Raw genomic sequence first — 27,593 nt, 5'->3', positions numbered from 1 at the left:
GTATCTGTACCAGCAGCTCAGAGCCTGGTCTCTGATCATCTGCACTCTGTATCTGTACCAGCAGCTCAGAGTCTCGTCTCTGACCATCTGCACTCTGTATCTGTACCAGCAGCTCAGAGCCTCGTCTCTGACCATCTGCACTCTGTATCTGTACCAGCAGCTCAGGGCCTAGTCTCTGACCATCTGCACTCTGTATCTGTACCAGCAGCTCAGAGTCTCGTCTCTGACCATCTGCACTCTGTATCTGTACCAGCAGCTCAGAGTCTAGTCTCTGACCATCAACACTCTGTATCTGTACCAGCAGCTCAGAGTCTCGTCTCTGACCATCAACACTCTGTATCTGTCCCAGCAGCTCAGAGTCTAGTCTCTGACCATCAACACTCTGTATCTGTACCAGCAGCTCAGAGCCTAGTCTCTGACCATCTGCACTCTGTATCTGTACCAGCAGCTCAGAGCCTAGTCTCTGACCATCTGCACTCTGTATCTGTACCAGCAGCTCAGAGTCTAGTCTCTGACCATCTGCACTCTGTATCTGTACCAGCAGCTCAGAGTCTAGTCTCTGACCATCAACACTCTGTATCTGTACCAGCAGCTCAGGGCCTAGTCGCTGACCATCTGCACTCTGTATCTGTACCAGCAGCTCAGAGCCTAGTCTCTGACTATCTGCACTCTGTATCTGTACCAGCAACTCAGAGCCTAGTCTCTGACCATCTGCACTCTGTATCTGTACCAGCAGCTCAGGGCCTAGTCTCTGACTATCTGCACTCTGTATCTGTACCAGCAGCTCAGGGCCTAGTCTCTGACCATCAACACTCTGTATCTGTACCAGTAGCTCAGGGCCTAGTCGCTGACCATCTGCACTCTGTATCTGTACCAGCAGCTCAGAGCCTAGTCGCTGACCATCAACACTCTGTATCTGTACCAGCAGCTCAGAGCCTAGTCTCTGACCATCTGCACTCTGTATCTGTACCAGCAGCTCAGAGCCTAGTCTCTGACCATCAACACTCTGTATCTGTACCAGCAGCTCAGAGCCTGGTCTCTGACCATCTGCACTCTGTATCTGTACCAGCAGCTCAGAGTCTCGTCTCTGACCATCTGCACTCTGTATCTGTACCAGCAGCTCAGAGTCTCGTCTCTGACCATCTGCACTCTGTATCTGTACCAGCAGCTCAGAGCCTCGTCTCTGACCATCTGCACTCTGTATCTGTACCAGCAGCTCAGAGTCTCGTCTCTGACCATCTGCACTCTGTATCTGTACCAGCAGCTCAGAGCCTGGTCTCTGACCATCTGCACTCTGTATCTGTACCAGCAGCTCAGAGTCTCGTCTCTGACCATCTGCACTCTGTATCTGTACCAGCAGCTCAGAGCCTAGTCGCTGACCATCAACACTCTGTATCTGTACCAGCAGCTCAGGGCCTAGTCTCTGACCATCAACACTCTGTATCTGTACCAGCAGCTCAGAGTCTAGTCACTGACCATCAACACTCTGTATCTGTCCCAGCAGCTCAGAGCCTAGTTTCTGACCATCAACACTCTGTATCTGTACCAGCAGCTCAGGGCCTAGTCTCTGACCATCAACACTCTGTATCTGTACCAGCAGCTCAGAGTCTAGTCACTGACCATCTGCACTCTGACTCTGTACCAGCAGCTCAGAGCCTAGTCTCTGACCATCTGCACTCTGTATCTGTACCAGCAGCTCAGAGTCTAGTCTCTGACCATCAACACTCTGTATCTGTACCAGCAGCTCAGAGTCTCGTCTCTGACCATCAACACTCTGTATCTGTACCAGCAGCTCAGAGTCTAGTCACTGACCATCTGCACTCTGACTCTGTACCAGCAGCTCAGAGCCTAGTCACTGACCATCAACACTCTGTATCTGTCCCAGCAGCTCAGAGCCTAGTTTCTGACCATCAACACTCTGTATCTGTACCAGCAGCTCAGGGCCTAGTCTCTGACCATCAACACTCTGTATCTGTACCAGCAGCTCAGAGTCTAGTCACTGACCATCTGCACTCTGACTCTGTACCAGCAGCTCAGAGCCTAGTCTCTGACCATCTGCACTCTGTATCTGTACCAGCAGCTCAGAGTCTAGTCTCTGACCATCAACACTCTGTATCTGTACCAGCAGCTCAGAGTCTCGTCTCTGACCATCAACACTCTGTATCTGTACCAGCAGCTCAGAGTCTAGTCACTGACCATCTGCACTCTGACTCTGTACCAGCAGCTCAGAGCCTAGTCTCTGACCATCTGCACTCTGTATCTGTACCAGCAGCTCAGAGTCTAGTCTCTGACCATCAACACTCTGTATCTGTACCAGCAGCTCAGAGTCTCGTCTCTGACCATCAACACTCTGTATCTGTCCCAGCAGCTCAGAGTCTAGTCTCTGACCATCAACACTCTGTATCTGTACCAGCAGCTCAGAGCCTAGTCTCTGACCATCTGCACTCTGTATCTGTACCAGCAGCTCAGAGTCTAGTCTCTGACCATCAACACTCTGTATCTGTACCAGCAGCTCAGGGCCTAGTCGCTGACCATCTGCACTCTGTATCTGTACCAGCAGCTCAGAGCCTAGTCTCTGACTATCTGCACTCTGTATCTGTACCAGCAGCTCAGAGCCTAGTCTCTGACCATCTGCACTCTGTATCTGTACCAGCAGCTCAGGGCCTAGTCTCTGACTATCTGCACTCTGTATCTGTACCAGCAGCTCAGGGCCTAGTCTCTGACCATCAACACTCTGTATCTGTACCAGCAGCTCAGGGCCTAGTCGCTGACCATCTGCACTCTGTATCTGTACCAGCAGCTCAGAGCCTAGTCGCTGACCATCTGCACTCTGTATCTGTCCCAGCAGCTACAGTTGACGAGCTGTCCAGAGTTCCCACTTCTCTGTCGTTCCGGCTTGAAGCAGAACTTTCCCCAATCCTTTCCCAAAAGTGCCAACTGTGACACCCTTGAATTTGTTGGGAACTCTGCCATTCCTTTAGTCTGTGCTGGGCTCTCAGTGGATTGGAACTCCATCACAGAGGCAGCTGTGTTTGGATGGAAAATCAGCTCTGAAATATTGACGGCCATATCGAAGGGGGGAATGTGAATCTAATTATCGGGTTGCATCGGCACAGTTTCCCTGGGGAAAATTTCACAAGGATTGACCTCCCTTTTAAGACATTTTTTCAATGCCCTGTCCGTGGAGGGCACGCCCACGTGCTTTTTCCCCCTCCCTCCCCCGGCTCCAGGCTGTGTTCAGTTTTAGCAAACCCCAGAACTCAGTTTGTTGACGCCCAAAGACAAGGCAGAATGAGGAAACCACTCAGCCAAACACCCACCCTCCCCAGTCCCCAAGAGACACCCAGGTGGGTGGAGAAAGCCACATGAAGGGAAGCTGACAAGGCAGCAGCTTCTAAAAGGATCATCTTCCAAGGGGCACTGATTATCATTCAGACGTTCTAGACACACTGCTGCCAACAACAACAAAAAAAAGTGGGCTGGTCTTTAATCCCCAAATGACTTGGCTTTCTCCCCGGCCTCCTGAAATCAGACTGCCAGGATGCAGAAGGAGGACGGTTTTGTGAGGTCAACGATGGGGTTAACCAGAGCCACCGTCTGCTGTAATTGTTCCCGAGCGTCCTGGAGATCAGGCTACCCTGAGCAAGAGAGTCTGGAAACGCAAGGACCAAAGACAGTCCTGACTGCCTGAGATCCTCCAGTAGATTGGGGATTGTCCGCTGATGCAAGCAATCGATCGATCTGGAAACCCCCCCCCCCCACCCCCCCCCCCCACCCCACCCCACCCCACCAAGTCCTGAAGATATTCTGGACGACCTCTGTGTGGATCATCCACTCGGAAGGTGGACACTGTCCTTCGATACTGTTCACACCCTGGCCGAGCCTGTTGAAATATCTAGTGATCTCCAGCACTCCCACTGGCCTGGAAGCCCATTCATCATGAATGAGTGGTGATGCAAGATCCAGTGGGTGACGGACCCTGCTCCTGCACTGAGGTCACCCACACGGCCAGCTGCTGGAGTCGATGCTCTCTCTAGGCGGTCCGCACTCTGTACCAGCTCACCTGTCAGGAAAGCAGGTTCCAGTGGATTATGGTGGTAGGGAATCGGGGAGATGCGTCAAACCCCCGCAGGAAGCTCCGGCAGATCCCACATGTGGGCAGGGACCAGGCAATAACCTCGCTTCTGATACCTTCACGACTACAGTTGACCAGATACCAGTAAAGTGTAAGGTGTGAAGCAGGGTGCTGGAGGTACGATGTCTAACTTGGCCTTAATCGGTGGGCGCTATAGAGGGAATTAAAACCCAGCTAAGGTCGATACTTGAGGCCTTTTGCAAAACCCCAAGCATGGACTCAAACCCCCAAGTGAAGGGACTTCCGGAAGCCTCCGTTTCAGACTCTACGTCGCCCTCGTGTTAAATACATGAAAAAGCCTAAACGACTGGAGGTCGTGGTCCGACTGAGGCTCCCAACTGGTCTTCCAAAGACGGGGGTTGGTGGGGGGGGCCTCAGGGAAGCTTCCTCGTGCTCAACCGACAGGGAAGGTTGGGAATAGTCAGACTCTGGGAACTGAGATGAGGGCGGCTGGATCAGCTACGAGTTCAGGAACACGAGGGCCGATGGAGATCAACCCTCGAGATGTGATTCCCCTGCCACTCGGAGGAGGTGCCACTGAGGCGCGCACACCCTCCCTGGGAGTGAGAGCCTTTGGAACTTAGATACCCCTTAGGAATTGTAGGGAGTGGCTGAAGGTGGGTCCACGGAGGTGAGGAGGCTGACACCGATCAATAAAAAGTGAAAGGAGACCTGCGTGTGATCTCACCAAAGTGGCAATCACCCCCAACATGGGTGACCCTGAGCGGGGTCCCCACCCCAGATAAGCTGGCACCAGCTGGAGACAACGCCCCGGGCCTGGGTTGTTGTCACCAGATGCCTCCGGTGGAGGACCACCAACGCCAGCTGGCGGAGCTTGGGGGAAACCAGCCTTATTCTGGCATCAGTTGGCACGGACGTCTCCGAGCCAGCTGGTGCTAGGGGAGGACTCATCCTCGGTTCCTGGGAGGTCTAAGTACAAGATGGTACCGGGGCCTCACCCGATGGAGGGGAGCGGGGATGGCAGTAATTGGCAGGCAAGTGGCCTGAACCAGCCGGTCCCACTCTACACCATCGCGACAACAACTGGAGTGGTTCCCCTGACCACCCACCCCCCCGCCCACCCTCCTCGAGACTTTCCTCTTCAGTCCCAAGCTGGAGCTCCAGCCGATATTGGTCAGAGCTGACTATATGGACTGGGTCCTCTCCAGTGCCGGTGCCGTTAGTCCTGAGCAATATGGAACTAAGCCTGGAGTTGGAGCAGGGCTGCTGCCCGATGCCGATGCAGGGAATGTGAGGGTCGGACATGAAGGTCTGGCCTCGGGGATAAGACGGGGAAGAGGGTGTGGGGCAAATTTCCAAATGGACAACAAAAAATAGATGTGAAAGTAGGTCTAGGAGGAGCTGGTGGTGATGGGAAATAAACCAGCGGTGGGAGAGAGAGTCGGTTTCACACCATCTCCAGTCATTGGAGGAGTGGGAAGTCCGACGGAAATTCCCTGCTCATCCTGATGCCAACCACGTACGTCTGGAAGAAGAAGAAAACAAACCGTTGAGAATCACTGGATTGTAACGAGACATCTCTAGGCATTTTCTATGTCGCCCTGGTACGGTTAAACCATTTAACCTGGAAATGCTGAATGCAGATTCAGAATGCACCATTACTTATGGACGTGTCTCTTTGCTGACGTTAGTGGCCACAGGTTCTGCTCCTCGTCAAGTATTGAAGATTCTGGAATTGGCTGCGATTCTATCAGGTGACCCAGGGTCACTGGCACCAGGAGCTTGTCTGACACCCCTGGAGGGCAGTACCTGAGGCAGCTGACCTGGGAGGAGGTCCTGGGCACGGAGCCAGGGATTGACCAGGACAATGCTGCCTCTGTCGGAGTCGCACCATCCTGTGAAGGTTTTCCTCCCTCTCCTCTTTGAGCTTGCTCCCTTCTTCCGTCACGATGTAAAGCTGCTCAGATCTTCTCCCCGACCACCTTCACCCCTCGACAGGTCAGTGCGGCTCCCTTTCCTTCACTCGGAACTGCTCGTACAGCCTCCTGCCTCAAATTAACTCCGTTCACAAACCTGATCTCACTGTGATGTCCAGCGTGAGGGTCAGACTTGCTCGGTGACGCCACACCTAGATAAATTACATCGACTGGGGTACCCTTGTCTACTCTCTGTTACCTCTTCAAGACAATTCAGCAAGGTTGGTCAAGCAAGACTTTCCCTTTTGAAATCCATGCTGAATATTCATGATTATATTTATGGTTTCTAGATTGTTCTAATGTTCTGCTTTCAGAGAGATTGCATTATTTTTTGGACCAATACAGTAAAGCTGACTGGTCGATAGTTGGCTGGATATGTTCCACCTCCTTTCTGAAATGTAGGCATAATGTGAGCGAACCTCCAGTCTCCACATCTTTCTTGAATGAATCATCAATAATGTGTAGTAATATCCCATCTGTCTGTTCCCTAGATTCTTATAAAATGTGAGGATGTAATCTGTCTGGAACCAGGGGCTTTGTCTCTTGAAATTTGATTTTTTTGATATTTCAACGTTTTTAATTCTAAATGCAATTGTCTCATGTGCATATCCGAATTAGGAGCAGGTGGAGGCCACTCGGCCCATCGAGCTTGCTCCGCCATTCAACATGGCTGATCTGATGGTAACCTCGATTGCACATTCCCGACAACTCCCGATAACCTTTCGCCCCCTTGCTCATCAAGAATCTGATCAACCTCTGCCTTAAAAATATTCAAAGACTCTGCTTCCACCGCCTTTTGAGGAACAGAGGGGCTGGTGGGGTGGGGGGGGGGGGGGGGAGGGGATGAGAGGGGAAGGGTCCGCCAGTCGTTTGGGTATCGGTTCTCTGTTGGGTCAGTGCTGCTAGAGGACAGCCACGTCGGCCGGGGCCGGGGAACCCCGCGAGGCCGGGGCGGATTTGTGCCTCCAGGCTGCTTCCTCCTCTACCTGGAGACTCCGATCTGTGACCCATTTTCTCCTCTTCACAGGATGCCATTGCACAGGTCCACATCAAAGGTTTCATGTACAAGTGGATCATGGAAGATCTCGGTAAGACACAGGGTCCATTGCCAGGTGATTCGCGCAGGACAGGTACAGCACGGGGGTTAGATACAGAGTAAAGCTCCCTCTACATTGTCCCCATCAAACACTCCCAGGACAGGTACAGTACGGGGGTTAGATACAGAGTAAAGCTCCCTCTACACTGTCCCCCATCAAACACTCCCAGGACAGGTACAGCACGGGGGTTAGATACAGAGTAAAGCTCCCTCTACACTGTCCCCATCAAACACTCCCAGGACAAGTACAGCACGGGGGTTAGATACAGAATAAAGTTTCCTATAAACTCCCACATCAATGTATGTCTCTCTCAACTGTACCAGCAAGAGATCCTTCCAAATGGATTATCCTGTGTCCACAGGGCTTGGACTGTCACTGGCCCACATCAGTTCAGGTAGCCCCAGCACAGTGGCTGTAGGATGCAACTGATGGTGACTGAGTGGCTGTGGGACTGGACTTGGCTTTGACACTGACAGCCGTGATGAAAAATATTGGCAGCAACACAAGACACAGAAGAGAGTGGGAACAATGTAATTTTATTATTAACAACAGACTTTTGTGTCTTGGAGCTTAGTGCACTTAGAAAACTGAGCTCGCCTCAGTGGGGACTGATGTCACCAGTTAAAAAAAAAAACGGGGTTAGATACAGAGTAAAGCTCCCTCTACACTGTCCCCCATCAAACACTCCCAGGACAGGGACAGTACGGGGGTTAGATACAGAGTAAAGCTCCCTCTACACTGTCCCCCATCAAACACTCCCAGGACAAGTACAGCACGGGGGTTAGATACAGAGTAAAGCTCCCTCTACACTGTCCCCATCAAACACTCCCAGGACAGGTCCAGCACGGGGGTTAGATACAGAGTAAAGCTCCCTCTACACTGTCCCCATTAAACACTCCCAGGACAGAGACAGCACGGGGTTAGATACAGAGTAAAGCTCCCTCTACACTGTCCCCATTAAACACTCCCAGGACAGAGACAGCACGGGGTTAGATACAGAGTAAAGCTCCCTCTACACTGTCCCCATTAAACACTCCCAGGACAGAGACAGCACGGGGTTAGATACAGAGTAAAGCTCCCTCTACACTGTCCCCATTAAACGCTCCCCAGGACAGGTACAGCACGGGGTTAGATACAGAGTAAAGCTCCCTCTACACTGTCCCCATCAAACGCTCCCCAGGACAGAGACAGCACGGGGTTAGATACAAAGTAAAGCTCCCTCTACACTGAAACATTCAGGATGTCCTGAGTTGGAAAGGTGTTGTACAAACACACATTCTGTCGTCTTGTTCTCATGGCCATGTCTTTTTATTTTCCCAGAAAAGTACATTCTCCGTGGGGAGGAGACGTTTGCTGTTCTCCAACACTTGGTTCATCACGGGAAGAAACTGTTTCTCATCACCAACAGTCCATTCAGCTTTGTGTGAGTTCCCTTCACTCTCTCCTACCTACACACAACTTTCCTGCCTCGGTCTCGCTCCCCAGGTCTGAGTCAGGCAGTCGTGGGTTTGAGCCTTCACTCCAGAGACTCGAGTCTCACAATCCAGACCTGACTCTTCCCTGGTGTCAGTGCTGAGGGAGCTCCGTGCTGTCGGAGGGTCAGTGCTGAGGGAGCGCCGCGCTGTCGGAGGATCAGTGCTGAGGGAGCGCCGCGCTGTCGGAGGGTCAGTGCTGAGGGAGCGCCGCGCTGTCGGAGGGTCAGTGCTGAGGGAGCGCCGCGCTGTCGGAGGGTCAGTGCTGAGGGAGCGCCGCGCTGTCGGAGGGTCAGTGCTGAGGGAGCGCCGCGCTGTCGGAGGGTCAGTGCTGAGGGAGCGCCGCGCTGTCGGAGGGTCAGTGCTGAGGGAGCGCCGCACAGTCGGAGGGTCAGTGCTGAGGGAGCGCCGCGCTGTCGAGGCTCAGGACTGAGGGAGCGCCGCGCTGTCGAGGCTCAGGACTGAGGGAGCGCCGCGCTGTCGGAGGCTCAGTACTGAGGGAGCGCCGCGCTGTCGGAGGCTCAGTACTGAGGGAGCGCCGCGCTGTCGGAGGCTCAGTACTGAGGGAGCGCCGCGCTGTCGGAGGCTCAGTACTGAGGGAGCGCCGCGCTGTCGGAGGCTCAGTACTGAGGGAGCGCCGCGCTGTCGGAGGCTCAGTACTGAGGGAGCGCCGCGCTGTCGGAGGCTCAGTACTGAGGGAGCGCCGCGCTGTCGGAGGGGCCGTCTTTCAGGATGAGACGTTAAACCCGAGGCCCCCGTCTGCCCTCTCGGGTGGATGTAAAAGATCCCACGGCCTCTATTACTATCAAAGCGGGGTGGGGCCAGGGGTGAGTTCTCCCCCGTGTCCTGGACTGATGTTTATCCCTTAACCTGCAGACAGCAGGAAACAAAATCAGATTAACTGGCCCTGCAAATCCCTGGTGCTTGTGGGATTTTGCTGTGTGTGCCGGGCTGCCAAATTTGCTGAGGATTGTGGTTTTTTTTCTTCGTGGTGAGGTTCAGGATGTTTTGGAGGGTGTGGCTGTCTATTTCCGATGATTGGGCCTCTTCTGAAAGGCTCCTAGATGTTTACGTTGGGGACTCGATGGAAATTCGGGTCCTCGTCTCCCTGCGGACTGCCTCGGGGCTTCCTTGTTTGCTTGGTGTTGGTCAATCTGTTAATGGTCAGTGTCTTCCTTTCTCCCCCAGTGACAAGGGCATGTCCCACATGGTGGGCAAGGACTGGAGGGATCTGTTTGATGTGGTCATCGTACAGGCCGACAAGCCTCACTTCTTCAACGACTGCATCAAGTGAGCAACCGCCAACCTGCATGGCACTCCTTCCTTGTCGGAGGGTCAGTACTGAGGTAGGGTCAGTACTGAGGGAGGGTCAGTACTGAGGGAGCATCGCACTGTCGGAGGGTCAGTACTGAGGGAGGTTCGGTACTGAGGGAGTGCCGCACTGTCGAAGGGTCAGTACTGAGGGAGCGCCGCACTATCGGAGGGGCCGTCTTTCAGGATGAGACATTCAACCCGAGGCCCCCGTCTGCCCCCTCAGATGGTTGTAAAAGATCCCACGGCCACTGTTGGAGGAAGAGCGGGGGTTGTGAGTGAGGGGGCGGAGTTCTCCCTGGTGTCCTGGGGTCGATATTTACCCCTCAACCAACATCACTTTAAAAAAAAAAAGAACAGATGTTCTGGGCCATTTATCTCATTGCTGTTTGTGGGATCTTGCTGTGCGCAAATCGGCTGCTGCGTTTCCTGCGTTACAACAGTGACCCACACCTCAGAAAAAAAAAACCTCCCCCGCAGTCCGTGAGGGGCTTTGGGACATCCTGCAGTGGTGAAAGGTGCTGGGGAGAGATGGGCGTCTGTCTTTGACCCCCATTCAGACTGTGTCCGGGTGATAGCGTGTTCGTCCGGTCAGTGGAGATGGAGACTGTCTTGTTGTACGGTCTTGTGTAAACCCCTCTGGAGAGAGCCGCAGGATGAGTTGATGAGACGTCGGCACCAATCTATAGAGCCAGCGAAGCATTTAGACCGACGAGTGCTGATCAAGTTTGCCCTCCTGCCCAGTATCGCAGAACATACAGCACAGAAACAGGCCATTCGGCCCGTCTGCTCTGTGCTGGTGTTTCTGCTCCACTCGAGCCTCCTACTACATCTCCCCCTATCCCCATATCCTCCTATTCCTTTCTCCCTCGTGTGTTTATCCAGCTTAAATACATCGATACTATTCACTTCAACCACTCCCTGTGGGAGCGAGTTCCACATTCTCACCACTCTCTGGGGAAAGGAGTTTCTCCTGAATTCCCCATTGGATTTATTACTGACTGTCTTATATTGATGGCCCCCCTAGTTCTGGTCTCCCCCCACAAGTGGAAACATTTTCTCTACGTCTACCCGATCGAAACCCCCTTCATCATTTTAAAGACCTCAATCAGGTCACCCCTCAGCCTCCTCTTTTCTAGAGAGACGAGCCCCCAGACTGATCAATCTTTCCTGAGTTCTGGGCACCACACCTTGGGAAGGATGTATTGGTCTTGGAGGGAGGGCAGTGGAGATTTTCCAGAATGATACCGGGTCTCCAAGGGTTAAATTACATGGGGAGATTACACAAACTCGGGTTGTAGTCCCTGGAATTTAGAAGGTTAAGGGGTGATTTGATTGACGGTTTCAGGATATTTGGGGGAACTGATAGGGTAGAGAGAGAGAAACTGTTTCTGCTGGTCGGGGAGTCTAGGACTGGGAGGCAGAGGCTAAAACTGAGAGGCAGACCTTTCAGGCGTGAAATTAGGAAACATTTCTACACACAAAGGGTGGGAGAAGTTTGGAACTCTCTCCCGCAAACGGCAATCGATGCTGGATCAATTGTTAATTTTAAATCTGAGATTGATCGAGTTTTGTTATCCAAAGGTATTGAGGGATTTGGAGCAAAGGTGGGAATATGGAGTTAGGTCACAGATAATCCATGATCTCATTGAATGGGGGGACAGGCTCGAGGGGCCGAATGGCCGCCTCCTGTTCCAACGATCCGTCTGACCCTCCGTTTTTAGTTTGCGTTCCCTTCTGTCTTCCCTGTCTTACCTCCACCTCTCAGGTGCCTCCTTCCAAGGTCGAACAGCTCTCCAGTCCCACCTCACGACGCGGAGCCCTCACTCCTCCAGGCACCCCTCTCTCTGCGCTGTCTGTCTCCCCCATGTGCGTGTCACGCGTGACCAGAATGGGAGGCCCTTCCCGACCGGAACTAGACACACGGAAAGATGTGCGGCACAGGAGGAGTCCATTCAGCCCATCGCCTCCCGGTTCTGGCGGTATCCTTGTAAAGCTGCCAAGGAGGACGCCAGGAGGTCCAGAGGGAGCAGGACTGGGGCGGGGGGGGGGGTGCAGCTCGACAGTTGTTCAGGACAGGGGCGTTTATAGACCAGTTATCGCAGGCGTATTATTCTGCTGCTAAGTCCAGGAGAGTGCCCTGACCATTGTGGCACATAGCGAGGTCAATAGGGGGCGGTTTGTTTCGGAAATAAATGGGATGCCTACATTTGTCAGTGACGCCTGGCAGTCTAGTGCCTGACTGAATCGTGTCTTTAATGTTTCTGATTTTATTTCCATCTCTCTCTCTCTCTCTCTCTCGGCTCATCCACTCCTTCCCTTCTGCGGCCATTTCTCTCAAACCCTCTGTTTCACCCCTCCGCCCACCAACCAACCCTCCGTCAGACCATTCCGACGCCTCGATGAGAATGGGGATCTTCAGTGGCACAAAATCACCAAACTACAGAAGGGCAAAGTCTACAAACAGGTGAGGCGGCGCGACAGGGGCACATCGCTTGGGTGAGGCGGCACGGCAGGGATGGTCCGGTTTCGGCTCGCGCTCGAAACGCCCAGTCGATCAAACGTCCGCTGAGGCCGGAGTGTAGAAACGCCGACTGGAGTCGGGTGGTGGGGGTGCGGGGCGCAGAGTGTCCTGTGACCACCCAGCACCCCATCCCCAGTAATCCACTGTCGGAGGGTCAGTACCGAGGGAGCGCCGCACTGAGGGAGCGCCGCGCTGTCGGAGGGTCAGTGCCGAGGGAGCGCCGCGCTGTCGGAGGGTCAGTGCCGAGGGAGCGCCGCGCTGTCGGAGGGTCAGTGCCGAGGGAGTGCCGCGCTGTCGGAGGGTCAGTGCCGAGGGAGCGCCGCGCTGTCGGAGGGTCAGTGCCGAGGGAGCGCCGCGCTGTCGGAGGGTCAGTGCCGAGGGAGCGCCGCGCTGTCGGAGGGTCAGTGCCGAGGGAGCGCCGCGCTGTCGGAGGGTCAGTGCCGAGGGAGCGCCGCGCTGTCGGAGGGTCAGTGCCGAGGGAGCGCCGCGCTGTCGGAGGGTCAGTGCCGGGGGAGCGCCGCGCTGTCGGAGGGTCAGTGCCAAGGGAGCCATTGTCACATTGCTGTTTGTGGGATCATGCTGTGCGCAAATTGGCTGCTGCATTTCCCTCATCACAAGAGTGACCACGTTTATCGGCTGTGAGATGATTTGGGATATCCTGACGTGTTGACAGGCTCCAGGAGGGAGATGTGAATCCTTTATTCGTTGATGTGGGATGCAGAGGGAGCAGGGAACGCATGTAGATTTATTCCCCGGCCTGGGTCCGTTCTCCGAAACAGTCTCGCTCCTTCTTCCACTCCCCCCAGCCTCCTCTTTGATCTTGCTGTGCGAATGCAGGAAACAGTTTGAAGGGAGCGGGTGATTGATTGTTTCTCGTTGATGGGTCATGTGGAAAGTTCTGGAAATTTATCTCTGGCTTGTGGTCCTGGGTGGCTAAATGTGTCTTTAATTTTCCCTCTCTGGCCCTGTTTCCGATTTCGAGTTGATTCTCAAGCTCCCAGTCAGGCTGTGTGCATATGGAAGACATTAGCAAGCCAGCCCCTGCGGCAGTGGTTGGATTGAGGCAGGTTGGCGATTGGGAGGTTGGGCCTAGTTTCTGGCCTGTTGCCGGAGGGAGCTGAGCTGAGGCTAGAGCCGGACGGAAGGGAAAGAGAAGACAGGCTGTTTCGGTTGAGCTGAGGGCCAGGCCTGTCCCCAACGGTTGCCCTTTGGGATGAGCGGCCGTGGCCAGCGTCGCAATGGGAGGCTATAGATCGAGTTAGCTGAGTTCTGTCTGCTCCCCTCGTTGGAAAAGAGGAACTGCAAACTGCTTGGGCTCTCTTCCTATTTCTCACCTCTCTCTCTCCTCATCCCCTATCTCCCTCTCCTCCTCTCTCTCCCTCTCCTCCTCTCTCCCCCCTTCTCTCACTCCTCCCCCCCTTCTCTCACTCCTCCCCCCCTTCTCTCACTCCTCCTCTCTCCTCCCCTTCTCTCACTCCTCGCCCCCTTCTCTCTCTCCTCCTCTCTCCTCCCCTTCTCTCACTCCTCGCCCCCTCCTCTCACTCCTCGCCCCCTCCTCTCACTCCTCGCCCCCTCCTCTCACTCCTCGCCCCCTCCTCTCACTCCTCGCCCCCTCCTCTCACTCCTCGCCCCCTCCTCTCACTCCTCGCCCCCTCCTCTCACTCCTCGCCCCCTCCTCTCACTCCTCGCCCCCTCCTCTCACTCCTCGCCCCCTCCTCTCACTCCTCGCCCCCTCCTCTCACTCCTCGCCCCCTCCTCTCACTCCTCGCCCCCTCCTCTCACTCCTCGCCCCCTCCTCTCACTCCTCGCCCCCTCCTCTCACTCCTCGCCCCCTCCTCTCACTCCTCGCCCCCTCCTCTCACTCCTCGCCCCCTCCTCTCACTCCTCGCCCCCTCCTCTCACTCCTCGCCCCCTCCTCTCACTCCTCGCCCCCTCCTCTCACTCCTCGCCCCCTCCTCTCACTCCTCGCCCCCTCCTCTCACTCCTCGCCCCCTCCTCTCACTCCTCGCCCCCTCCTCTCACTCCTCGCCCCCTCCTCTCACTCCTCGCCCCCTCCTCTCACTCCTCGCCCCCTCCTCTCACTCCTCGCCCCCTCCTCTCACTCCTCGCCCCCTCCTCTCACTCCTCGCCCCCTCCTCTCACTCCTCGCCCCCTCCTCTCACTCCTCGCCCCCTCCTCTCACTCCTCGCCCCCTCCTCTCACTCCTCGCCCCCTCCTCTCACTCCTCGCCCCCTCCTCTCACTCCTCGCCCCCTCCTCTCACTCCTCGCCCCCTCCTCTCACTCCTCGCCCCCTCCTCTCACTCCTCGCCCCCTCCTCTCACTCCTCGCCCCCTCCTCTCACTCCTCGCCCCTTCCTCTCACTCCTCGCCCCCTCCTCTCACTCCTCGCCCCCTCCTCTCACTCCTCGCCCCCTCCTCTCACTCCTCGCCCCCTCCTCTCACTCCTCGCCCCCTCCTCTCACTCCTCGCCCCCCCCTCTCACTCCTCGCCCCCCCCTCTCACTCCTCGCCCCCCCCTCTCACTCCTCGCCCCCCCCTCTCACTCCTCGCCCCCCCCTCTCACTCCTCGCCCCCCCCTCTCACTCCTCGCCCCCCCCTCTCACTCCTCGCCCCCCCCTCTCACTCCTCGCCCCCCCCTCTCACTCCTCCCCCCCCTCTCACTCCTCCCCCCCCTCTCACTCCTCCCCCCCCCTCACTCCTCCCCCCCCCTCTCACTCCTCCCCCCCCCTCTCACTCCTCCCCCCCCCTCTCACTCCTCCCCCCCCCCTCACTCCTCCCCCCCCCCTCACTCCTCCCCCCCCCTCACTCCTCCCCCCCCCTCTCACTCCTCCCCCCCCCCTCACTCCTCCCCCCCCCTCTCACTCCTCCCCCCCCCCTCACTCCTCCCCCCCCCCTCTCACTCCTCCCCCCCCCCTCTCACTCCTCCCCCCCCCCTCTCACTCCTCCCCCCCCCCTCTCACTCCTCCCCCCCCCCTCTCACTCCTCCCCCCCCCCTCTCACTCCTCCCCCCCCCTCTCACTCCTCCCCCCCCCCCTCTCACTCCTCCCCCCGCCCTCTCACTCCTCCCCCCGCCCTCTCACTCCTCCCCCCGCCCTCTCACTCCTCCCCCCGCCCTCTCACTCCTCCCCCCGCCCTCTCACTCCTCCCCCCGCCCTCTCACTCCTCCCCCCGCCCTCTCACTCCTCCCCCCGCCCTCTCACTCCTCCCCCCGCCCTCTCACTCCTCCCCCCGCCCTCTCACTCCTCCCCCCGCCCTCTCACTCCTCCCCCCGCCCTCTCACTCCTCCCCCCGCCCTCTCACTCCTCCCCCCGCCCTCTCACTCCTCCCCCCGCCCTCTCACTCCTCCCCCAGCCCTCTCACTCCTCCCCCAGCCCTCTCACTCCTCCCCCAGCCCTCTCACTCCTCCCCCAGCCCTCTCACTCCTCCCCCAGCCCTCTCACTCCTCCCCCAGCCCTCTCACTCCTCCCCCAGCCCTCTCACTCCTCCCCCAGCCCTCTCACTCCTCCCCCAGCCCTCTCACTCCTCCCAGCCCTCTCACTCCTCCCAGCCCTCTCACTCCTCCCAGCCCTCTCACTCCTCCCCCCCCTCTCACTCCTCCCCCCCCTCTCACTCCTCCCCCCCCTCTCACTCCTCCTCCCCCCCCTCACTCCTCCTCCCCCCCCTCACTCCTCCTCCCCCCCCTCACTCCTCCTCCCCCCCCTCACTCCTCCTCCCCCCCTCACTCCTCCTCCCCCCCCTCACTCCTCCTCCCCCCCCTCACTCCTCCTCCCCCCCCTCACTCCTCCTCCCCCCCCTCACTCCTCCTCCCCCCCTCACTCCTCCTCCCCCCCCTCACTCCTCCTCCCCCCCTCACTCCTCCTCCCCCCCTCACTCCTCCTCCCCCCCCTCACTCCTCCTCCCCCCCCTCTCACTCCTCCCCCCCCCCCTCTCACTCCTCCCCCCCCTCTCACTCCTCCCCCCCCCCTCTCACTCCTCCCCCCCCCCCCTCTCACTCCTCCCCCCCCCCCCTCTCACTCCTCCCCCCCCCCCCCCTCTCACTCCTCCCCCCCCCCCCACTCCCCCTTTCTCACATCCCCCCTCTCTCCTGGAGGAGGAATGAATGAAGGGGACTGTGGATTTGACGTGTTCCAGTCTCTCTCCTCTGTCCTGTTTGCGGTTTGTCGTATGCCCTCGGTTCACCTGCTCTTTTCGTTCTCCCTGCAGGGTAACCTGGTCGACTTCCTGCGGCTGACAGGCTGGCGAGGGTCCAAAGTGCTTTACTTTGGTGATCATCTCTACAGTGACCTTGCGGTACGAACCCCTACTCCCCTCCCCAGCGTGTGCTTCTCCTTCCTGTGTCAGTCTTCCCAATCTCCATCCTGTGTCAGTGTCTCTCTCCGGACACCCCCTGGAAAAGTGAACTGGTATATGCCGGCTACAGGTGAAATTTTGCTCAGCCGCGATGCCACCCAGAGTCGAATTGCCGGCCGCCACTGGGGACTGGGCATTTGGGTCTAATGTTAGTGGAACTTGTGCCCCGCCAAGAGTCCAGCCCGTTTTTCCCCCCCTCCTCTTCCTGGGGCGGGGAGGAAGGTGGGAGCGTACGTTCCGAGTTTCTCAATGTTACTCATCTTTTTTCTTTCGAACATTGTTTATAAACCTTCTGCCTCGTTCCCTTTTGTTTTGATGAAACACGACAGCTCAGTAAGTGGTCACTTTTTAATTCCGACGTGACACCCAAGAGGTTGGGAAACACCTTCCACCTTTTTCAAGAAATGTTGAATCTTTAGAAAAAGAACTAGGTTCAGCCCGAGCTCGAGGATTGTGACCAGCCCTGGGCTCCCTCTTTGAGGAAGGATGTCGAGGCCTCGGAGAGGGTGCGGAGGGAGATTTACTGGAATGATCCCAGGGACGGAGGGACTTCAGTTAATGCTGAGAGGCTGGGATTGTTCTCCTTAGAGCAGAGAAGGTTAAGAGGAGATTTAATCGGGGCGTTTAAAATCAGGAAGAGTTTTGATGGAGTAAATCAGGAGAAATCGTTTCCAGTGGCGGGAGGGTCGGTAACCAGAGGGACACAGATTGAAGATAATCGGGGAAAAGAACCAGAGGGGGAGGGGAGGAGAATGTTTTTTGACGCAGTGAGTTGTTGTGATCTGGAACGCGCTGCCTGAAAGGGCGGTGGAAGCAGATTCAATAGTAACTTTCAAAAGGGGAATTGGAGAAATACTGGAAGGGGAAAAATTTACAGGGATGTGGGGGAAAGAGCAGGAGGGGGAGTGGGATTAATTGGATCGCTCTTTCAAAGAGCTGGCACAGACACGATGGGCCGAATGGTGGTCTCCTGTGCCGTAGAATAGTAAATTAACTCCTTGATGCAGTTCCGTCTCAGACTGACACCCACAGGAGGGAGCTAAGAACTCACTGGAGGTAATAAATCACTGCTAGTTTGTGTGAGCTTTCTGGGGTTTTTTTTGTGGTCCTTTTGTTAAAGGTGTTTGTCAGGAGCCCCTCTTGTGAATCAGAGGATCCTTTGAGGGGGGTAGGGGATGGGGGCGGAGGTGGCCGCGCCAGACAGCCCCCTAAGTGCTGAAGAGAAACAAGCGGATGTTATTTACATCGACCCCTGTGAGGTCCTTCTGTGTGATGGAACTGCTAGGGACCCCCCCCCCCACTGAATGCAAGCATTTCTTTGCTGAATGCAAGATACTTATACAGTAAGGTGGAATTTTATCATACTTAACTTGAAGTGAAACTTGGAAGGTTGAATTAAGATGGGCTGAATGGCCAGCCCCCTCTGTAATCATCGTGGTCTTGAAAGTCCCTGGCACCATGTTTCAAATGCACAAATTCAGTTTAGTCAGACTCGTAAGTGACGCTGCTCATGGTTTTCAGTCTGGCTCCCGCTCTCGCCCTCTGTTACTGAAGGTGGTGGCTTCATTTATAATCCAGGCCCAACACACCCCACTCCCCCCGGTGCCAGCACTGAGGGAGGGCTGCACTGTCGGAGGGTCAGTACTGAGAGAGAGAGAGAGCCGCACTGTCGGAGGGTCAGTACCGAGGGAGCGCCGCACTGTCGGAGGGTCAGTACCGAGGGAGCGCCGCCCTGTCGGAGGGTCAGTACTGAGGGAGCGCCGCACTGTCGGAGGGTCAGTACCGAGGGAGCGCCGCACTGTCGGAGGGTCAGTACTGAGGGAGCGCCGCACTGTCGGAGGGTCAGTACTGAGGGAGCGCCGCACTGTCGGAGGGTCAGTACTGAGGGAGCGCCGCACTGTCGGAGGGTCAGTACCGAGGGAGCGCCGCACTGTCGGAGGGGCCGTCTTTCGGGATGAGACGTTAAACCCGAGGCCCCCGTCTGCCCTCTCGGGTGGATGTAAATGATCCCACGGCCTCTATTGGAAGAAGAGTGGGGGGATGAGGGAGGGAGGGGGGTGGGGGGGGGTGGGGGGAGTTCTCCCTGGTGTCCTGGGGCCGATATTTATCCCTCAACCAACATCAGAAAAATATAGATGATGGCAATCAATATCACATTGCTGTTTGCGTGTCTTTCTCTATCTCTCTCTCTCGCACGCCGTCTCTTCCTTCCCCCCCCCTGCTGCCCCTGGGAACTCGGTCAGTGTAGTGGGGGAGACATCTGTGTTTGAGATACCCCTTTTGCGATTCTGAGTCGCGCCACAGACACTGCAGAAAACGCTATCCAGAGAGGAGTGAAATACACGGCAGCCTTTAAATGCTAAACTTGTCATCAATTCCTCACTGTTCTCTAGTTGTGGACTGAGAGAAATATAAACAGTCTCATTTAAATGGTGCTTCTTTATTCTCTATAATAACCTCTTCCTCTGTCTGTCTGTCTCTCTCTCCCCACCAACACACCATCTCTGACTCTCGGTCGGTCTCTGTCTGTCTGGTGCGCTCATATCCCCCTCTCTCCCCCTCCCTTACAGGATCTGATGTTGCGACATGGATGGAGGACGGGGGCCATTGTCCCGGAGCTGGAGACAGAGACACAGATTGTGAACACTGAGCAGTACACGCAGTCCCTCACCTGGATGCAGGCACTCACCGGGCTACTGGAGCGGATGCAGGTAACGGTGCGAGGACCCTGCCCGCGGGTTCGACCTGTGGTTTCACCGGTGCCGTCTTCCGGGGTGAGAGGTTAAAGCCCTGGCCCCCCACCCCCCCCTCCCCCTCCAAGTCCGCCTTCTCGGGCGGACGTAAAAGTTCCCTCTCCAACGTCACTGAAACAGATGATCTGGTCGTTTATCGCATTGCTGTTTGTGGGATCTTGCTGTGCGCTCTTTGGCTTCTGCGCTTCCTGAATTGCAACAGTGACCACACTTCCAGAGACTGGGTGCCAGGAACTTCGGGACATCCTGAGGTGGTGAAAGGAGCTGGAGAAAGATGGGAGATGTTCTGCATTTTGAGCAGTGTGACCTTCACTGACGGTTGTCCGTCCAGTGGGTCATTGTCTCCCCACCCCACTCCCTCCTCGATGTGATAACCAGGAAAGCCAGTGTCAAGGCGTGGATCTGTACTGAGTTAAATATCACGCACATCAAACATGCAGCAAAGAAACAGGCCATTCGGCCCAGCATGTCTGTGCAGGTATTTATGCTGCACACAAGTCTGCTCCCACCAAGGAATTTTCTTGACGGGGTAGTGGGTTTGGACCAGCGGCGCCTTCACTGGTCGAATAGCCGCACCCCCCTCCCCTCCTCTTGACAAATGGCTGCCTGTGTGTTGAGGCTGTGCCTGGTTGCTGGAGACCCCGGTCAATGTGATCGTCTCCCTGGGGGTGGGTAGGGGTGGGGTTGAGAGAGGAGCGGGTGAGGGCCCCTATAGGAGAATGGAAGTTGCTCATCCTGATGGTCTGGGCGTTGACGTTCTGGTTGGTGTGTGTTTGAAATATTCCAGACATATCGAGACGAGGAGGCGCAGGAGGTGCTCCAGGCCTGGATGCAGGAGCGGCAGGAGCTGAGGTGAGACTTCCCAGAGTATGGAGGGGTTGTGTGTGGGGGTGGGGCGGGCAGAGGGATAAGAGAGAGTGGAACGTGGGTCGGGGAGGGATGGCGGTAGGTGGTGGGACGATGGGGACACTCGCAAGCCAATGTATCTGTCCCTGATAGTTTAGTCTTGAGTTTCTTTGTTAAGTCAGTTAAATAGAGGCATGGCAGGGCATCTCAGTCCCGTGGAGGCCAAATCCTGCTCCATGTGGGAACTGTAGGATGCTGCTTGTGTCCTGGACAACCATGTGTAGGAAAAAGTGTCCTGAGCTCCAGAATCTCGAACTCCGGGTTTCAGAGCTTGAGCAGCAGCTGGTGTCTCCGTGGCGCATCGCGACGCTGAAGAGTTTCATGGATAGCACGTTTCTGGAGGTGGTCACTCCACAGCTTACATTTGTGTGGGCAGAGGGGGAACGGATGGGCACTGGGCAGGTAGTGCAGGAGTTCCCTGAGTGTGTCTCACTCTCCAACCAGTACTCGGTTTTGTATACTGGAGAGGGTGTTGCTTCATCTGGGGAGTGCAGCCAGAGCCAAGTCCATGGCACCACGACTGGCTCAGCTGCACAGGGGGGGTGCAGGAAGATTGGAAAAGCAATTGTGATAGGGGATTTAATAGAGGAACAGGTACCAAGGTCAAGGATGTCACTGAGCTGCTGCAGAGCACCCTGAGGGAGGGGTGAGGGTGCTTGTGGTCCACATTGGTACCAATGACATAGGTAGGAAGAGGGATGAGGTCCTGCAGTCAGTGTTTAGTGAGCTGGGAAAGAAACTAGGAAGCAGGACCTTAAAGGTAGTAATCTCCGGATTACTCCTGGTATGACGTGTTAGTGAGTACAGAAATAGGATCGAGCAGATATATGCCTGGCTGGAAATCTGGTGCAGGAGAGAGGCCTTTCGATTTCTGGGACAATGAGAGCGGTTCTGGGGAGGTTAGGACTTTTATAGACTGGACGTTTTGCACCCAAACAGAGCTGGGACCAATGTCCTTGCAGGGCGATTTGCTCGTGCTATTTGGGAGGGTTTAAACTAACCTGGCAGGGGGTAATACTAGAGAGGAAAAACAAGGTGCACAAAGGATTGGGAGAGAGACAGATTGCACTAGAGTAGGAAATAGTAAGACATTAGGTGGGTTCAGAGTAAGAGGGAATGCAGTAAAGGTGTAGATTAGGTTTACTGTGCATGTATCTGAACACACAAGGTGGTAAATAAGGTTGGTGAGCTGCAGCTGTGGGTAGCCATGTGGGAACATGATGTTGTGGCGATGAAGGAGATCCGGCTCAAACAAGGGCAGGAGTGGGTCCCAAATATTCCTGGATACGAGGTGTTCTGGAAAGATGGGGAAGGAAAGAAAGGAGGAGGGGTGACAGTATTGATTAAGGAGAATATTACAGTGCTGGAGAGAGAGAGGATGTCCGAGCGGGTCAAGGAGAGAATCTATTTGGTTAGAATTATAAGACGATAGAGATACCATTACACAACTGGGTGTATTCTATAGGGCACCAACTAGTGGGAAAGATATAGGAGGAACAAACTTGCAGAGAAATTAGAGAGGTGCAAGAATTATATAGAGTTGTTATAATGGGGGGACTTTAATTATCAGAAGTTAGACTGGGATAGTAATAGTGTAAAGGGTAGAGTGGGGCAAGAGTTTCTATAGAGTATATTTAGGAGAATTTTCTACAGTATGTTTCCAGTCCAACGAGGCATTGCTGGATCTGGTTGGGGGAAATGAGGTGGATCAAGTGTCAGTCGGGGAACATTTAGGGGAGAGTGATCATAGCATCATAAGGTTAAGGTTGGCGATGGAAAAGGATACAGCGAAATTTGGAATAAAGATAATTAAATTGGGGGATTGCAATGTCGATGGAGTGAGAACAAATCTGTTCCAGGGAAAATGGAATCCAGGATTGGCAGGCAAAACCGTGGACTGCCTTTAAAGAGGAGACAGTTCGGGTACAGTCAAGGTACATTCCCACGAGGGGGAATGGTAGGACAAACGAAGCCTAGAGCTCCCTGGATGATGAAAGAGATCGAGAGTAAGATGAAGCAGAAAAAGGATGCATATGTCCGATGTCAGGTGGATAACACAAGTGAGAACCAGGCTGAATATAAAAAGTCCAGAGGGGAAGTGAAAAAAGAAATGAGAAGCAAAGAGAGAGTCTGAGAAGAGACTGGCAGCTAACATAAAAGGGAATCCAAAAGTCTTCGATTGCCATATAAATAGTAAAAGGGTGGTAAAAGGAGGAGTAGTGCCGATTAGGGACCTTAAAGGGGATTTACGCATGGAGGCAAGGGACAAGACTGAGATACTAGATGAGTACTTTGCATCTTTCTTTACCAAGGAAGAAGATGCTGCGCAAGTCATAGTGAAAGAAGAGGTAGTTGATACACTGGATGGGCTAAAAATTTGATTAAGAGGAGGTATTAGATAGGCTGGCTGTGCTTAAAGTTGATTACTCACCAGGACCGGATGGGATGCATCCGAGGATACTGAAGGAAGTAAGGGTGGAAATTGTGGAGGCATTGGCCATTATTCTCCCATCCTCCTTAGATACAGGGACGGTGCCAGAGGACTGGAAAATTGCAAATGTTACACCCTTGTTCAAAAAGGGTGTAAGGATAAGACCAGCAACTACAGGCCAGTCAGTTTAACCTCAGTGGCGGGAAAGCTTTTAGAGATGATAATCCAGGACAAAGTTAACAGTCGCTTGGATAGAGTGGATTAATTAAGGAAAGTCAGCACGGATTTGTTAATGGCAAATTGTGTTTAACTGACTTGATTGAGTTTTTTGATGAGGTAACAGAGGGGGTTGTTCAGGGTAATGCAGCGGATGTAGTTTACATGGGCTTCCAAGAGGTGTTTGATAAAGTGCCCATAACAGGCTTGTCAGCAAAGTTAGAGCCCATGGAATGAAAGAGACAGTAGCAGCGTGGATATGAAGTTGGCAGAGTGACAGGAAACGGAGAGTAGTGGTGAACGGTTGTTTTTCAGACTGGAGGAAGGTATATTGTGGGGTTCCCCAGGGGTTGATGTTAAGACCACTGCTTTTCCTGATCTATATTAATGACCTGGACTTGGGAACAGGGCACAATTTCAAAATGTGCAGACGACACAAAACTTGGAAGTATTGTGGACTGTGAGGAGGATAGTGATAGACGTCAGGAGGACATAGACAGGCTGGTGGAACGGGCAGACATGAGGCAGATGAAATTTAATGCAGAGAAGTGTGAAGTGATACAGTTTGGTCGGAAGAACGAGGTGAGGCAATATAAAATAAAGGATACAATTCAAGAGGGGGTGCAGGAGCAGAGGGACCTGGGGGTAAATGTGTACAAATCACTGAAGGTGGCAGGAGAGGTTGACAAAGTGGTTTACAGAGCACGTGGGATCCTGGGCTTTGGAAGTAGAGGCTTGGAGTACAAAAGCAGGGAGATTATGGTGAATCTTTATAAAACACTGGTTCAGCCTCAACTGGAATCTTGTGTCCAATTCTGGGCACCGCACTTTAGGAAGGATGTGAAGACATTAGAGAGAGCGCGGAGATTTACTAGAATGGTTCCCGGGATGAGGGAGTTCAGTTACGTGGATAGATTGGAGAAGCTGGGGCTGTTCTCTTGGGTGAAGAGACGGTTGAGAGGGGATTTAATAGAGGTGTTCAAAATCATGAGGGGTCTGGACAGAGTGGATAGGGAGAAACTGTTCCCACTGGCAGAAGGATCCGGAACAAGAGGACACCAATTTAAAGTGATAGGCAAAAGAACCAGAGGTAACATGAGGGAAAACTATTTTTACATAGCGAGTGTTTAAGATCTAGAATGCACTGTCTGAGAGTGTGGTGGAGGCAGGTTCAGTGAGTGTTTAGGATCTAGAATGCACTGTCTGAGAGTGTGGTGGAGGCAGGTTCAGTGTGTGTTTAGGATCTGGAATGCACTGTCTGAGAGTGTGGTGGAGGCAGGTTCAGTGTGTGTTTAGGATCTGGAATACACTGTCTGAGAGTGTGGTGGAGGCAGGTTCAATCGTGGCCTTCAGAAGAGAATTGGATAATTATCTGAAAAGTAACCATTTGTGGGGCTATGGGGAAGGGGTGGGGGACTGGGACTAGGTGAGTTGGTCTTGCAGAGAGCCAGCACGGACATGACGGGCCGAATGGGCTCGATCTGTGCTGTATCCGTTCTCTGCCTTTGAGACTTCGAGTGAGAGACTGCACCTACTGGTGGGAGGTGCTGGGGGAAGGCAGAGAGCTACGACATGAAGCCATCTTGATCTCTGTAAGTAACAGTCTCACTTTCTCTCTGTCTCTCTCCCCCCACGCCCCCAGGTCCTTCACCAAGAACCTGTTCAACCCCCATTTCGGGAGCATCTTCCGCACCTGCCACAACCCCACATACTTCTCCCGCCGCCTCTGCCGATTCTCTGACCTCTACATGAGCTCCATCAGCTGCCTCCTGAACTATGACCTCCGCTACATCTTCTACCCTCGTCGCACCCCGCTGCAGCACGAGGCTCCCCTCTGGATGGATCAGCTTTGCACTGGCTGCATGAAAACCCCCTTCCTGGACGAGATGTCCCACATCCGCTAAGCAAGACCCTCTGAACTCTTGACCCTCCGTACCGGCCCGCGCCAACTGCGTGGATGACTACACTGCGAGCCCCTGGGGCAGCGACTGCATTAGCGGGGTGGGGGGTTTGGTGAAAACCACTGGTTCTGCGTAGTGACTCAGCGACACTACAATGCCAAATGATGAAGGGATGGTTGGGTGGGGTCAAGGGGTCCTTGTGACCCTCTCACCCCCCTGGCCCTAGTCCTTACCAACGCTACACTACCCATTCCCCATTTTTAAAAAAGGACAGTGCTTATCTGCTTAAAGACTAAGGTGCGGTAGATTTGACCATTTTTCCCAGTTGACCTATTAATTAACTGATGGACTGAACATGATGGACTTGCCCATGGCCAACCGCCTCCCTCACGGCCTCTCCCAATCACTCGGCTGCATTCTGGACTTGTCCGACTGAGAATTCATGCCCCATTCTGGCCGGGTGTCTGTTAGCGGTAGAGGGGTGTTGACCGTCGGCTTGTGGGTGATGGAATTGGCCAATCACAGCAGTTGAAAGGTCAAGCCCAGGAGCGGCATCCACCCCCCCCACTTTCTTCTGAAGGTCATGGCCTTATCTTGGCATTTGCCCAGTTTCCAGGAGGCCCATTGCCATGGAGATGGCTAGGCCTCGAGCCTTAGTTTCTTTCACCCCTGCTTTTGCCTACACCATTTATTAACTGCAAATCCTTGACCCGTTGTCGACAAACGCACAGCTCAGCAGGATCCCCTCCCCAAACCACCTCGTGGCGCCCCCCCCCCCACCTCCCCCCACCGCAGTTGACACTTTTGATCTTGACCAATTTTTTTTTTTGGCAGTAGGGCCTTGTTACACACAACTTGACTATCTCTGATCTGCAGAAGACGCCTGTTCTTATTATTTTAAATATGTAAATGTAAGATGACTGACGACGCATTGTATTCCTTTTTAAACATTACCTCAAATAAGCTTTTAGGATTGAAGTTTGAGTTGGGCCTTGGTACTTGGAAGGTTCTAGGTGCAGGAGGGGGGGCCCCCTGATTGAATCGGTTTGGCCCTCGCTGGCCAATGCTCTCTCCTGAACGATGGGGATCATTCGCTGCTGCCGTCTCCATTGGCGACGGCCCATGACGTCCAAGATGGCTGCCAGCCTACAACCGGAGGTTGCTTTCTTTTCGCAAAAGAGTTTTTGAAATGTGAGCCCCAAGTTGGGGCTCCTTCCTGAGGAGACTGTCGGGTCCCCCATTGCTAAATCAATTTTCTTGAAAAATCTTGTACAGATATTTCTTTTTGTGGAACGTTTTGAATAAAAAGAAAAAAAAAATCCAAGTTAAAAGTGGGATTGCTCCATGTTTTCATTTTGTTTGAGCTCCGGATCAGTCTTGCCGTTTAGAGAGGGCGACCCCTCATTTGGCCTGGTCAAAGAGTTCGGTTTTAAGGAGCGTCTCGAGGAGAGAGAGAGAGAGAGAGAGGCGGACAGTTTTAGGGAGGGAATTCCAGAGCTTAGGGCCCCAGGCAGCTGAAGGCTCGGCCGCCAATGATCTCTGTTGGTCTTTCTGAGGAAGGAGAATGGGCGAATCCCCCCACCCCCGTGCAGGTAGTGACGTCCCTCTAGACCCCGTGATGTATAGAAACACACACACAGATTAAGCAGCCAAGTTTATTGGATGAGGTGTGCACCAGGGAGAGTCAGTGCTGACCGAGCGCCTGACTTCGCCTAACTGCGAGTAAAAGCTTGACTGGAACCTGGTCGTCGTTCAGCAGGAGCGCTGGATGTGAGCAGCTCGGTCACCGATATCAAGGATCTATTCAACCCCCTTCATGAACTCGAGGAATTCTGGAAGAGAGGGAGAGGCAGAGGGGAGTTTGAGTGATGGCCAGTAAGTCTGACGATTGGGAGTGTTTTAGAAACCTGCAAAGGGCCACCAAAAAGTTGATAAGGGAAAAAATAGAATGAGAGTAAACTAGCCAGCAAAATAAAAACAGACTGTAAGAGCTTTTAATAAGTATATACAAAGGAAGAGAGTAGCTAAAGTAGACCTTGGTGCTTTAGAGGCAGAGCCAAGGAGGGAATGAAGAAATGGCAGAGGCATTGAACAAATATTTTATGTCTCTCTTCCCAGTAGAGGACACTAGTTCTACACTAGAAATAGGCAGTAACCTAGGGGCTAAAAAGAGTGAGGAAACTAATATCAGCCAAGAAAAAGTACTGGAGAAACTTGAGGGACTAAAATCTGACAAGTCCCCAGGGCCAGATGGCCTACATCCCAGGGTTCTAAAAGAGCTAGCTGCAGATAGTGGATGTGATGGCTATGATTTTCCAGAATTCCTTAGATTCAGGAATGGTCCTGTCAGATTGGACATTGGCAAATGTTACACCGCTTTTTAAGAAAGGAGTTAGAGAGAAAATAGGGAACGACAAGCCAGTTAGCCTGACATCAGTCGTTGGGAAATTGCTGGAAACTATTATTAAAGAAGTCTTAACATTGCACTTGGAAAAGCACAGTCTGATTAGAACAAGTCAGCATGGTTTTTTTGAGGATGTAACTAGGAGGGCAGATCGGGG

At 54.2% G+C, this 27,593-nt stretch overlaps 2 protein-coding genes across 13 annotated transcripts in view; one reads left to right on the top strand and one right to left on the bottom strand.

The window, feature by feature from the left end:
- nt5dc2 (5'-nucleotidase domain containing 2) overlaps positions 1–26,363 on the top strand; it is a 160,504-nt gene extending 134,141 nt beyond the window's left edge. For 6 of the 7 annotated variants that reach the window (XM_068024385.1, XM_068024384.1, XM_068024387.1 and 3 more), the window contains 8 exons: positions 7,100–7,160; positions 8,490–8,592; positions 9,830–9,931; positions 12,338–12,419; positions 16,679–16,765; positions 19,396–19,536; positions 20,366–20,430; positions 24,774–26,363. In XM_068024385.1, the coding sequence (XP_067880486.1) occupies positions 7,100–7,160; positions 8,490–8,592; positions 9,830–9,931; positions 12,338–12,419; positions 16,679–16,765; positions 19,396–19,536; positions 20,366–20,430; positions 24,774–25,035 (903 nt within the window). In that variant the 3' untranslated portion in view covers positions 25,036–26,363. The remainder of the gene's footprint in view (positions 1–7,099; positions 7,161–8,489; positions 8,593–9,829; positions 9,932–12,337; positions 12,420–16,678; positions 16,766–19,395; positions 19,537–20,365; positions 20,431–24,773) is intronic. The other variant, XM_068024386.1, reaches the window with a different exon arrangement.
- A 322-nt stretch (positions 26,364–26,685) lies between these two features.
- Positions 26,686–27,593, bottom strand: part of LOC137358434 (troponin C, slow skeletal and cardiac muscles-like) — a 45,315-nt gene continuing 44,407 nt past the window's right edge. For all 6 annotated transcript variants that reach the window (XM_068024398.1, XM_068024400.1, XM_068024396.1 and 3 more), the window contains one exon: positions 26,686–26,864. In XM_068024398.1, coding sequence (XP_067880499.1) covers positions 26,833–26,864 — 32 coding nt within the window. In that variant the 3' untranslated portion in view covers positions 26,686–26,832. The remainder of the gene's footprint in view (positions 26,865–27,593) is intronic.

This window comes from Heterodontus francisci, chromosome 49, assembly GCF_036365525.1.
Source record: "Heterodontus francisci isolate sHetFra1 chromosome 49, sHetFra1.hap1, whole genome shotgun sequence".
Taxonomy (NCBI): Eukaryota; Metazoa; Chordata; class Chondrichthyes; order Heterodontiformes; family Heterodontidae; genus Heterodontus; species Heterodontus francisci.
Note: the sequence above shows the minus strand (reverse complement) of the source record. Positions and strands in the feature narration are given on the sequence as shown.